The sequence below is a fragment of the Manacus vitellinus genome, unplaced genomic scaffold (genome assembly GCF_001715985.3).
Source record: "Manacus vitellinus isolate BGI_N305 unplaced genomic scaffold, ASM171598v3 scaffold_76_pilon, whole genome shotgun sequence".
In the NCBI taxonomy this organism is placed as follows: Eukaryota; Metazoa; Chordata; class Aves; order Passeriformes; family Pipridae; genus Manacus; species Manacus vitellinus.
The window spans coordinates 136855-149496 of record NW_021940796.1 but is presented as its reverse complement, the minus strand read 5'-3'; the positions used below and the strand labels follow the sequence as shown (position 1 = coordinate 149496).

At 42.6% G+C, this 12642-nt stretch overlaps 2 protein-coding genes across 3 annotated transcripts; one reads left to right on the top strand and one right to left on the bottom strand.

Moving 5' to 3' along the window:
* Window positions 1–7589: 7589 nt before the first annotated feature.
* On the top strand, window positions 7590–9782 carry MED31 (mediator complex subunit 31). Of its 2 annotated transcripts, none has more exons than XM_018084768.2 (4): window positions 7590–7641; window positions 7903–7980; window positions 8578–8674; window positions 9405–9782. In XM_018084768.2, the coding sequence occupies exons 1-4, from the start codon at window positions 7632–7634 to the stop codon at window positions 9595–9597; spliced, it is 378 nt and encodes a 125-aa protein (XP_017940257.2). In that variant the 5' UTR covers window positions 7590–7631; the 3' UTR covers window positions 9598–9782. The 2 variants fall into 2 exon arrangements, with proteins under 2 accessions (XP_017940257.2, XP_029820497.1); XM_029964637.1 differs by lacking the exon at window positions 9405–9782 and adding an exon at window positions 9140–9392.
* A 984-nt stretch (window positions 9783–10766) lies between these two features.
* Window positions 10767–12631, bottom strand: TXNDC17 (thioredoxin domain containing 17; the record flags this gene model as incomplete). Its single annotated transcript, XM_029964616.1, has 4 exons — window positions 10767–11049; window positions 11678–11753; window positions 12027–12108; window positions 12496–12631. Coding segments are annotated over 4 exons (363 nt in total), but the record flags the coding sequence as incomplete, so codon positions are not given.
* Between the last annotated feature and the right edge of the window lie 11 nt (window positions 12632–12642).

The following is a 12642-nucleotide window of genomic DNA, read 5'->3' as shown; positions in this document are numbered from 1 at the left end:
CTGAAAATACCAAGTTGCTAAAGCTGTTTCTGCAACTGCTGAATGTCCCAAACCCGGAGAGTTGTGATCTGAGCTGCTGTCACATGGGGCTCCTTCTCGGTCACATACCTGTGTGCAGACTTGTTCCCACAATGTGACAGTGATTGGGAATGGTCCCATAATTGTGAATGAGCTCATGAAAGAGCAAACTGCAGGAAAACATACAAAAGGAAGACAAAAGTATTTCCTACCCATGTGTTAAACATCTAGATCTGTGGAGAGGAAAAACCTTTCAGCATTTTCTATGTGATCTAGAAATCCCCAAGCTGAAAAAGGGTTCAGGTTGCTTGGTGTCATCCGCTGAACTCCAAGCAACAGGTGGTTCATTCCAGCTGAGTTCTGATCTCAGTTGAACTCAGTCTTTGGTTTATTCAGCCTTTGTTTTCCAGCTCAGGTGTGTTAACACTTGAAAGAGCAATAATCTGGTTGTAGCCAAAACCAACATTTGCTGAAAAAATTGGAATTGGACAGTTGGTGCAAATCATCCCAGAAAAAAACCAGATCACTGAGTCACTCCTAGCCAAAATCCAGCAGTCGTTCCTTGACACAGCACCTCTTTAGTAATGACATATTGTATACATTTTTAAATACTTCACATTTCCCCCCCCCCCCGAATGTCTGTGCTAAATATGGAAAGAAGTGGGTAGTAATGAATCCTGAGCACTTGGATCAAGTGAGAGAGTTTTCACAATATTTTCCAGTGTGGGTGAGTAAACCTGTGTTAGTCAGGGCTCAGTCTGACTGTGCCACTGAGAGCTCTTCAACATTTTGTGCCTTGCACCACAACCCCACCTACCTGCTGCCAGACACTTGCTGGGATCAGCATTTGTCTGCATGGTTTAATGGCAGGGTGCTGGTTCTCCTCTGTCCAGAAGAATCATCCCAGTGGCAGCTCTTCTGCCCCAGATCAGACCTTCCCCTTTGTGTTTCTTTGCTGGCCCCTGTGTGAAGGGTCTGTGCACAGGGAGTCCCCTGGCATGCACTGCAGACTGTCTCTGTTTGACAGAGGAATTCTGAGGGAAGTGCAGCTCCCACCATTGGGAGCACAGAGGTGTTCCATGCTGCTCTGAGGTGAACAGGGACTGCTTAATACAACCTTTGGTAGCTCTTTAAAACAGAGCTGACTATACTGACACTATTTTTTGCCACTTAGGTTTTTCTGGAGCACTAAGTCAATAGTTGTCCATTCATTATGGTGTAAATGTAGGTTTACCTCTAGGACTGTAGATTCTGGCCATTAGAAAGAGACTGTTTCTTTTGTGAGAGAAAAGGTGTTATCCTTCTCCAGTTTACTTCAGTGTTTTATTTATCCACAAGAAATTACTTGCCTTATTTGGCATATGGAGTTTCAATGAGTTTTCGTAAGCTGTTTCAGGTGAGAGTGTGAGCCTCATTACAGAGTTCATAAAACATTTTTTTATAGACAAGCCATTTTCTTGAAGGAACTGAACGTTCCAGATACTAAGTCTAGTTTGTTGTAGTTTCCTTTGTGAGCTATTCTTTGTGAACAATAACTTGGGTTGGGTCTTAGCAAATATTTTAGAAAGCCAGCTGAAGATCAAATTTCCACCAGAAACAAAGTGAACAAAATCTTTCAGTTAATGAATGATTATTTCTGGAGGAAGTTTCTATTTTACTTCAATATTTTGCCTTGGCTACACAGTCAGAAATCAGAAACTTGAGATTTTTTTTTATTTTTGGGCACAACACTAAGCATAGTTATCCTTCAGTTGGGAAAACAGAATTTCCTCTGAAAAAAAGGAGATGGGGATAAAGGGAACAGGGGGAGCAGAACACAGGACACTTTAGCTCCTTTTTGAATAACAAACAATGGGGGGAAATCAACATAAACTTTCCTGGGAGCATCCTCCACAAACAAAAAATTGTCTCATCCTGTCTCATTTCAGAGCTCATCTTTGACTGTTTTCATTCATATCTTTCTGCAGATATAAGTCTGATCAATACAGAGCAAATCTATGTCACCCGAGGAGACCTAAAATACAGAGTTAAAGTCACCCTTCTGGGGTCTCATATTGGGGAATAACTTCAGCCCTGTTTGAAGAGTGGTCAGATAAATAAATCGTTAATGTTTTGGGGGTGATCTTGGCCCATCTCTTTGTTTTGTTTATCCATTTGTTGGGTTTATTTTGGGTTGACTTAAATTGATGATGACCAATACTTTGGGACTTACTTAGGTGCAGGTGTCCTCATGAAACACCTATCAGATCTTTCTCAATTTATAAGTTTCCCTGCAGCAGCATCCTTTTGTGGGGGGTTATTTCATTTATTGATCTGTGTTTGACTTGATCTGTCAGTAGATTGGGGGCTGCACAATACATTAAAGTCACGGAGATGGTCAGAATTCTGTCTCCTGAGGAACATTTAAGGAATGGAAATTACAACAGGTAAGTGGTTTTGGTTTTTGTTGGTGGTAGTTGTTTGGTTTTTTCTTTCTTTGTTGTTGTTGGGGTTTTTTTTCCTGCAGTAGTTTGATTCCACTTACCAGCAGGACTCAAAAGATCAGGAAAATGACCCTGATAAACACTGAGAGGCATGAATGCCTGTCCTTATTAACAACATGCTGATGAGATCTCCCAGTTAATACGCTTTACAAGCCTGTGCAGCTGGGTCTTCTTGGTGAACAGAAAACTGCCACAGTACCAAAACCTCCTGTAAAGAAAGTGCTGGGGCTGTTGCAGTAAAGCTTGGTCAGAAAGAGCCTATAATGGTGGACTCTCGAAACCTCCTTACTCAGAGATTAACCGAAGATGTGTGTGGAACCGGGACTGCTGGGCTAGTGCCTGCTCCTGCAATTCCTGCCCTTTGCAGATTGCAGCAAGAAATTTTAGGATTAAAGCCTGTTTTGACTATTATTCCAGAACTGGGAATAGATTTCAGGAATACTGCTGTTCAAAGAATGGGTAAGATGCACTTAGGAGCATTCAGAAGCATCAAGAAAGACTATGAGATGCCTCTTCCCTGACTGGAAAGAACAACCTATGAATAACAGCTTCCCTCTACTATTAAAGGAGTAGAGGAGCTATTAAAGGTTCAGTGTGACTATTGGTGACACTTATTAAGACAACTTTAGCTGAATGGCAACAAGAAAAATTGTTGCTGAACAGCTATGGCACCCTGCAGGTAGTTTGCAGAGCAGCTGCCATGAGTATGCCGTGATTTAGGACAAAGCTTGGCAGAGACTTTTTTTATCTTCCTCTCTCTTCCAAAATACTAAAACAAGCCTTTCTGTGCAAGGAATGGGGATGATGTTGGCATTCCCAGCAAAAGAAACTGGTATCGTTGAATATTGTTCCTGGCAAAGTGGCCTAGGAAAAGGAGTAGATTGAAAAACCAAAAGGCTATTCTCACTGAGCAAGAAAAACTGCTAACAAACAGATATACTACCAATTGTAGTATATGGACAAGGCAACAAGAGAGCTGGAAGAAACCACCCCAGAGAAACTGGTTTTGTGATGATTAATCTCAAAATACTTTAATTAAAATTTTAAAGGTGTGCTTTATACTTTTGTGTACTTACTCATAAGCTCCAAGTTACTTCATGTTACATAAATTTGTGTTAGACATAATTCCAGCACACTCTACTGAGGGCCTGGCATTTAAAGGTTCTAGCCTTGCCACAAGAGGTATATTTAGGTTTACTTCAAAAGGAATTTGCCCAAATTCTGTATAATCTTGCTCTAAGCACTGGCCGTTTGACTAGTGTGCAGCTAAAGAGAGGGTTTATATTCTTGCTAAATATTGATGTAGGCATCTGTGAAACTGTAACTATTTGTGCACCACCTTTGCAATGACCAAGAATTAAAGTTATTTTCATCCTTAGTGGGTGAGGTTGTGGGCGACTGTACAGAATATTTAGTTTTACTTGCCAACAGGAAGGAATCTCACTAATCATATTTCCATTATTGGAGACCACACGCTTTCAGCTCTCTTCTTTATAAAAGTGACTGTAGTGCTGGTCCATGTGAGTGTACCTATTACTTTCAGCACCAAATTAACTATTTATTTCCTACTTGCTGAACATAGTCTAGATGTATTATAAAATAAAGGGGATGCATTTTTTATTAATTCCAAATTCATGCCAGTGATTCCCTTAGTTTTATACGTAATTCTTTCTGATGTTTTCCCTACACCCTTCTGCTCAGTGCCACCATAGAAGAGCTTAAAAATGAAACGGGGTAGAAAGTGGCTCAAACTACGTCATTATTGAAGTATTATTTGAAAAATTGCATAATAGTAATGCTAATCCAAAGTATAATGAGAATAAGTGACATTATTCATATCTGTAACCATTATATAATAGATAACACTTTATTGTTCTGCAAGCTTGTCCATGTATTTTGGACTTGGGAAGTTTTACATTCCTTCATTACTGGGAATTAGTTGCTTCTGGTCTGCTTGGCATTCAATGGGTTGAGTTCCTTCAGATCAGGCCCCATATGTATCCTGGCTCCCTGCATAATTCTTTCCTTAGAATACCTACGGAAGGGCTCCCAACAGCAGCAATACCTTTGGGAAGGTGTTCCTTACAGACCAGAGTTCCGGGGTCAATGCATATTGCTCCTGGCAAATGGCTGACTTCAAATTCACCTGCTGTCCAAGTATCCTATAGAAGCCTGATGTATTTTTAACCAACTTATTAATGCAAAACATAAAATGCTTTCTGACACTCAACATTTAATCTTGAATATATCTTTGAATTCTAATGCTGTCTGAAGCTAGAGGAATACCATAGTCACAGAAGTACCTCTGCTGGTGTCTGCAATAAAGCAGTCTCTTTACACTATTTCACCCAATTTGCAGCTCCCTTGGATGGTGTTTGGCATTTGCAAATTAAGATGGTTCTACCATGACTGTCACTGGCTGGCTTTTGAAATGCACGTTACCTGGCGGTTCCTTGACCTCAAAAACCAGAACTCAGTGAAGAGTTAAGCCTTTAATTAAGTATGTTCTGACAATTGCTTTAGTCACTGAAAACTATGATCTTGTTTCTATTGACTTACAATTATAGCATTGGAGTAAAAAAATTGCAGACTTTGTACTGGCTTGTTATAAATATAACATAATGCATACTCTGTTTTCTGTTTCTTAACCATATTTGAAGCAGTAGACTCTCCAGTCTGCAGGAGTCTATCTTGCATTCTGTGGGTAAAATCCTGTCACATGTTGTCCATGTCAATACCAGTTTGTATTCTATTCCAAAGCAGTGGGTATATGCGTGAACAAAAGGGGATGTCTTGGGTTTCACACACTGAGTGTACAGCACTTCACTGTTTCATCCCACTTGATCAGTTTTCAGTGATGAAATTGCTGGACTTTCTTTTCTCTCTGGTGCAAATGCACTGCACTGTAGGGTCACAGATAAACCTTATGCAGCATCTCACTTCCTCTGTGTCCACTTTCAAGATCTAACAACATGTTAGACAACACTATTGTCTCCTGTGTCTCATGGAGCCTTGGTGCCTTCAAGTCCCAGAAGTGGCTCCATTTAAGGGCTGTGTCTCTATGCCAGTTCTAATGAGTTAAGTTATACTTGTTGTCATAAACCATCCCCTTTCTGGGCAGGCAACAGCAGCAATGACAGTTTGGTTCCTATGAAAGGAGAAACTGAGGCAGCGATATCATCCTGGTTACACAATAATATGAAAACTTCCTGGCTCACAGTGATATGTTAACACTTATATCCTGAAAGTTTGACTCACCTGACAGGAAAAAAATAGAAAAAATTTAAAACTTTTCCTTGAGAAAATTCTAGTTAGTATATTACGATCCTTTCAATTTTGTTCTTAGTTTTGATGGATAAGAATTGAGATGTTTGACTTAACTCTGGCAAACCTACATAGTAGTTTATTCATGTGACCAATCCTTTTTTAGGATTCTCTCCTCTGAAGTTGGTCTTGGGAGAGAAATCACATTCCAGAATAGCAATGCAGACACGTGGGATCTATTTGATCTCTGCTTTTAGCCTGAAGTCTGTATTTACTGGGGAGTGACTTGTTATGTTTTGATATAGTAATAGTAGTATTCCACAACCACTAAAATGTCTAAAAAAGCAACCATATTTTATTACAAAAAACTATGCATAGATCCTTTTTAGATGGTTTTTGTAATCCAATTCCCAGGGGAAAAAAATCATACTGCATAAGAAAAGATAGTATTATAGAAAATTGCTAACTCTGAAGCTGAAAATAGTTCAGGAAATGAAAATAGAAAATAATTTAAAACTAAAAGGGGAAGAAACGAGACAGGTACATCTGTAGAGATGGCTTCCCACTAATGGAGCATTTGCTTATTAATGATTTTAGTCTGAGACAGTTGTGTTTTAATTAATGAAGAATTAAGTGCAGAGGTTGACACAATCTCCTTGCCTGACTGTAAAGTCACTATGAAAAAGAAAACAAAGCCCAAAGCTCAAAACTTTGCCCAATATGCAGAAAGAAAATAATAAATCAAAGCAGCTTAGTATTTTAGGGTTGAGTCTTTCCACTACCCTTGCTCTGGAAGTGATCAACAGTGACTGGTCTAGTACAAAGCTAAGATGAATGTTCTGCAAATACAAAACACGAGTTCCTCCTCTTTTTATCCTTCCCAGCTTAAGGTTTATCTGGGGAAAAACCAGGCCTAGAACATTGACCCCAGAGCCACCTTCTGATGGCTCTGGGACTGACCAGCCTCTGTGGCACATGGACAAAATGCGGCCCTCGTTCCTGTTCGGGAACAGGCGTAGGAACTGCATCCCAGAACGTTACTCGGCCTGCCCTGGGTCCCGCTGGCCCAGCAGCACATGTGGGACTGGTTTTCCCCCTGCACGGCGGGGAGCAGCGTCCTCGGGGCAAAGCCAATGATGTAAAACCGAACGTTGGTCGTTTAAAATCGGTTTGTTACCAGTACACTGGTTTGTACTGTGATTTCTGAGTTCTTTGGGGTTTGCTGTGAGCTGCAGCAGAGCACCATGAGAAGGGAGGAATTTGTACAGTGGCATATTCAGTGTGGGGTTTATTTGGACCAAGTGGGATCTCTGAACAGATACGTGATGATCAGCTGCTGTAACCCGGCAGGAGCTGCTCCCTCATCCGTGGAAGGATCGGGATGCTGTTTGTTGTGCTCAGCTCCCAGTTCCTGAGTGCCTACAGGTTTCTGTGCGATATCGGTACGAGGGAAGTGCTCGCTCCGAGCAGCGTGCGGGGAACTGCGGGCACTCGTGTGTGCGGAAACCCAACACTTAAGGAGCACTCGTCCGTGGGGTGCTGTTTCAGTCCCCGGGGACGGCCGCGAAGCAGAGATGCTGTCAGCGAACAGCTGGAAACGGGAAGGGACGTTCTGCCGGGCACCGCCCCCGCAGCGGGCCCCGACATCGCCGTTGCTGGGCAACGCCGTTGCGTGGGAACCGCCGTTGCAGGGCCCGTCGGGCCGGGCTGTGGGCAAACGCCGTTGCTGGGCAATCGCGCGTTGTGGACAACCGCGTCTGCTGGCAAGGCGCGTTGTGGGCAACCGCGCCGCGCTCCGGCGTGCTCCGCGCGCGCTCTGGCCTGTGGCGGGGGCGCGCCGCCGCCATCTCGTGCGCGCGCCTGGACATGGATGCAGGTGCGGGGCGGGACGGGGGCCGCTGTCGGAGCGCTCCGGGCCTCGGAGCGGCCGGCTCTGCGGGACCGCGCAGGCCGAGCGCTCGCGGCCCCGGAGAGGCGCACAACGGGCGCTGGGGCCGCTCTGAGCCCGCAGCCCCGGAAGGCCCCGCACGTTCCTGCCCCCGGCCGGGGCCGCGTTTGTCCCGGGTGACGCCCTGACCGCGATTACTTTCAAATCTATTGTGTGGGTCCAATTCTTACTGTTTTTCTCTTGTATCAGATGATACAGGAAATCGACTTCGATTCCAGCTGGAGTTGGAGTTTGTTCAATGTCTGGCAAATCCAAATTACCTCAACTGTGAGTACTTAAATACCAGAACCCTAAGGTTAATATAGTTTAATGGTGTTTAATATTACTAGTAATGTTAAACAGGGAGAGAGGGTTAAACAAAGAAAAGGGAGTGGGTCTTTCACAGCATAAATATAGTCTGTAAATAATTTGCCTGTTTAACAGGTAGATTTTTTTTAAAATGCAAAGTCTTACTTGTTGAAATGCAAAAAACATCTATTTGGTGGAGAAAAAATAAGTTCAAGTCTGTTATTAAATAGTAATGTTAGCAGCATTCCTTTATCTGAAAACAGAATATTACTACTGTGAATAGTTTCAGGTACTATACTTAACTCCCTGCTAATTTTGATGCTACAGTCAAAAATTTCCTGTTTCAAAAAACTGTTCCATTGTATGAAAGATACAAACTGTAAGAGAAGTGAGAGTAATTTATTATTTTGTTGACATAAAAATCTTATTTTTCTCTGTGTTTTTTTATTTGTCCAATATAAATTATCAAAATTCAATTGTAATGATAAAGTTTTTACTCTGTGAATAGGTGTTCTTCAAGTGTGCAGATTTTTTTCACCCATCTGTAACTGACAATTCCTTGTCATTTTATTTCAGTTCTTGCACAAAGAGGCTACTTCAAAGACAAAGCTTTTGTAAATTATCTTAAATATTTACTTTATTGGAAAGAACCTGAATATGCAAAATACCTGAAGTAAGTGATAAAATCCCTTAGGTTTCTGTATTTCAATGGTTTGGCATTGACCTCCTGTTATGTACCGTATAGCAGCATGTCAGGGTTTGGTTTCTGCCTGTAACCTTACCTTTGGCCTCCCTGCTGGGGTTATATGCAACGTAGATTCTCCTCTTTCCGCCAGTCCGAATGTAGCAGGAATGGGCAAAATTATAAAACTCGTATCTCACGAGTTGTGTGTGGAATCTTCCTTTACAGCCGTTATCTGCACTTTCCATTGGTTTAAAGCTGTTGAACATTAGGGTACTACTTCAGTTAGGCCCCACAAGTGCATTTTAAGATTAATTTTGCATTGTCGATGCTTACGTGAGAAAAAGGATGACTTTGTGTTTTTGCAAATGTGCAAATTCTTTCAGTTTTTGGGAAAATGTTTTTTGTCATGTTCTTTTAAACGGGCTCTGGAAACAGGTGTTGTAATTGTTATAGATTTGCTGTATCAAACCGAGCCATTGGGGAAGCTCGTCTAAGCAAGCAGGAATGTGCATTTGCAAACTGGACTGGCCTTGTTTCCTGGCCTGATGCTGCAGTTACCAAGTCAGCGTGTGGAATGTGTGCAGGCTGAAGGGGTTTCACACTTGAGTAAAGCACATACATGACAACACTAAAGTAATGACCTTCAAAAGTACTGGAGACTCCAGATTTAGTGTCCCTTGTAAAAAGCTGTATTAATGTGTGTTTATTTTTAATTCAGGTATCCTCAGTGTTTGCATATGTTAGAGCTGCTCCAGTATGAACATTTCCGCAAAGAACTGGTCAATGCTCAGTGTGCCAAATTTATTGATGAGCAACAGATCCTCCACTGGCAGCACTATTCCCGGAAAAGGATGCGCCTCCAGCAGGCACTGGCTGAGCAGCAGCAGCAAAATAACACCTCTGTAAAATGAAAAGCACGTGAAGTAGTCATGATAAGGTGTACTTTGCGTCAGTGAACTATTTACAGGAGAGGAATGAACCCTTGTGTAGGTTTGGCTCTGGATGTGTGTCCCTTTAATTTGGATTTATCAAATGACTAGAGTTGTTTTTGTTTCGTCAGCGCCTTTAGAGACTAATAAACACCTAATGCAATTTATTACGTAGCATGGACAATTTTGTAAGAGCTTTACTTAGCATTGTTACTGATTTCTCTTGATTTTGAAAACAAAACGGATTTGTTACTTACTGATATAAGTATCTACAAAAAGTATAGCTCCAAAGGCTGTCCCTAGGAGGCCTTTTCTCTGGAGAATAATGATGTGTCTTAGCGTGACTGCTACTTACAGCTGCGGGACAAGCAAAGGTGAAGTGATGATATTCTACAAAATCCAAATTGTGGGTTTTTTCCTTGAAACCAAGCTGAGCTATTACTTGTCATTTCTGTTTCACTGGCAGTCATTGCTGCTGGGAGTTTGGTAGGGTTTTCCTTACACATATTGTACAGAGAGAAGTCAGTGTACAAGACAGGGAGTGGAGCAGAGGTAAGTGCTGATAGACTGTGCAGATACAGAAGGAAACGGGCTGTAGCTCCGTTCCATTAAACTCAGCTTCCTTGAATCTTGGCCTCTGCCCCTGCAGCAGTGGCTGCTCTGGGGCCTCTTTACAGTCCATGTAGTGAGAACAATGTGTGGGGGAAAGGTGTGTTGCTGCTTGGAGTATTGGAGAAGCACTTGCTATTTATTCCTATATGTTTTTTATTGTAAGAACGCAGCTCTTGGCAGCTGCCAGGGTTTTAATTTTCATATTTCAGGCTGTATTTGTGGTGCATTCGTGCTGCATTTCCTGTCCTTGTAGGAGCAGGTGCTCCAACTGTCAGCCATTAACATGCAATCAGTGACACTGTCAGCCTTCACCTTATCACACTTGGACTGAACAGAGAAGCCATTAAACATCTTTGGCATTGAAAATTTATCGTAACAGTATCAGTAGCTATGTGGTCAGATTTAGGAGGTACAAGGAGGTTTTTCTGTTTCTCCCCTTCCCTCTTACTCACTATGACAAATGTAACTTGGCAGTTATTGTTCAGTCAGCACAGGCTGCTCTCAGTCTCTAACATGAGCTCAACTCCTTTGAAAAGAGGCTGTTTACAAAGTCAAGTTTATTTGAACATGAAAGGAAAGATACAGTTTTTTGTTGGAAGACTTCAGTGTAAGGTTTGGACCCAGAATTTAATAACACTTCTCGACTAGTCTGAAGTAGTTAACCATGAAAGTTTTAACAAGTCAATGATTCCTTGAAAGGACACTGCAGTAATTGAGATTACCATCTTCATCAATGATTGGCTAATGAGGGATTTAGTCTTCAGTAAACAACATCCGCACAAGCTCTGCTTTAAAACATTCTTCTTCAACCAGCTTCTGAGGCTGAAAGAGAAGTTGACAAGTTTTAGGGGCAATTCAAAAACCTGTTGTAGCCCAGAGCCATCTGTACACACTAATATTAGCCACACCCAGCAACTGTTGTCCTGGGGAGGGGGGTAAGTGGGGTGAAGCAAGTGAGGTAAGAATAACTGAAACATTCCTCAGGGTTTTCTGACCTTGAAAGAGGCATTTCTAAGAAAGTAATTACTAATTTAAATAACATGTACAAGTTAAAACTTGAGCTGCAGTCTGAGTCGAGTGTACTGCACATAACTTGTTTCACTCCCGTAATTCAGCGTTTGGATTTTTCAAAAGCTGAGGAGCTGCAAGTGAGGAAGCTTAACAGTATGTAGCTAAGAATTTTCTCAACCCCTCAAGCGCTACAAATCAAGTGTACATATTCGCTTTACTTCATGTTTATATTAGAGACAACATTACAGAGTGAGCAGAGTGGTTCTCTCTTGAGGACCTGTTTGAGGCAGGAGAACTGCATGGCGGGGGCTGTCCTGCATGTTCTGCTCTCCTTGAACAAGAGAGGGTTCTTGGAGAACTAATTCATTTACAGCCCTAAGCTCCTGCCACGTCCCCATCTCAACACCTGTAGATCCAGAACATACATCAAATCACTTACTGTTCCATATTTAAGTAGTGTAGGCACTCCTGTTAGTTTCAGATTCCTCCTGAATTCATTGTTGGGATCCTTCCAGCTGTTCAGAAAGAAGGGGTTAAGCACAGCTTGTAGAGGGGTATTTTGAAGTTAAAATTTCTTCAAAGGGATGATTCAAAGGCCTTTGCCTCATGCCTTCCCAACCCATTTCTCAGAACAAGCATGCAGTTCACTTTAGGGATGGTGAAGACCTCAAAAAAGGATTGATTCCTCACAGAAAAGGGCAGTTCAGTCAGTTTATTCAACGGGTTAGTTAACCACCAGTCCACCGATGGCAAAGTTATCCCAGTTGCTGGCATTCAAAGTTACTTACTAGGCTCTATCTCCCACTAGGCAGTAGATGAAAACCGACTCATCAGGCAGGTTATGAAGTTCCTTCCTCACAACTGGTTCAGCTAGAGAATAATTTTTAAAATCTATTAGTAGTTAATACTTGTACTGTGTTACAGAATCACATGGATTTACTTGGACCAGCAATGCTGCTAATTAATGTTTGGTCTGCTTCAGTTAGGGATCTGTCTTTCATTTCACTTGGCTATCCACAAGCTTGGCAATGTATTACATGTTCAACGTTGAGTGGACTGGTCTTGGAGTAACGGCCAATTTCTGCTCTAACAAGTAAGAAAACCACTCGTTGCGTCCTGCCGATGCAGCAGCACGGCTCCCTAAGGCAGCTCTACACGTGCAGTTCAGTGCGATGGTTTCTGCCTTCACCTGCTGCTGCCGGACACCGTCGGGGAGGGCACTGCTGCGCCTCGACACGTACGGCAGAGCTGAATTACCTGCCCGTCGGACTGCTGGTTTGCTGGGCCGCGCACCAGCCTTCGAACGGCCCGGGCCGGCCCGTGCTCGCTGTGGGTAACGAACCGGGCACAGCCCGTTCGGTTCGCCAGGGGGAACTGCGGCTGGAGCTTGGCACCGTCACCGGG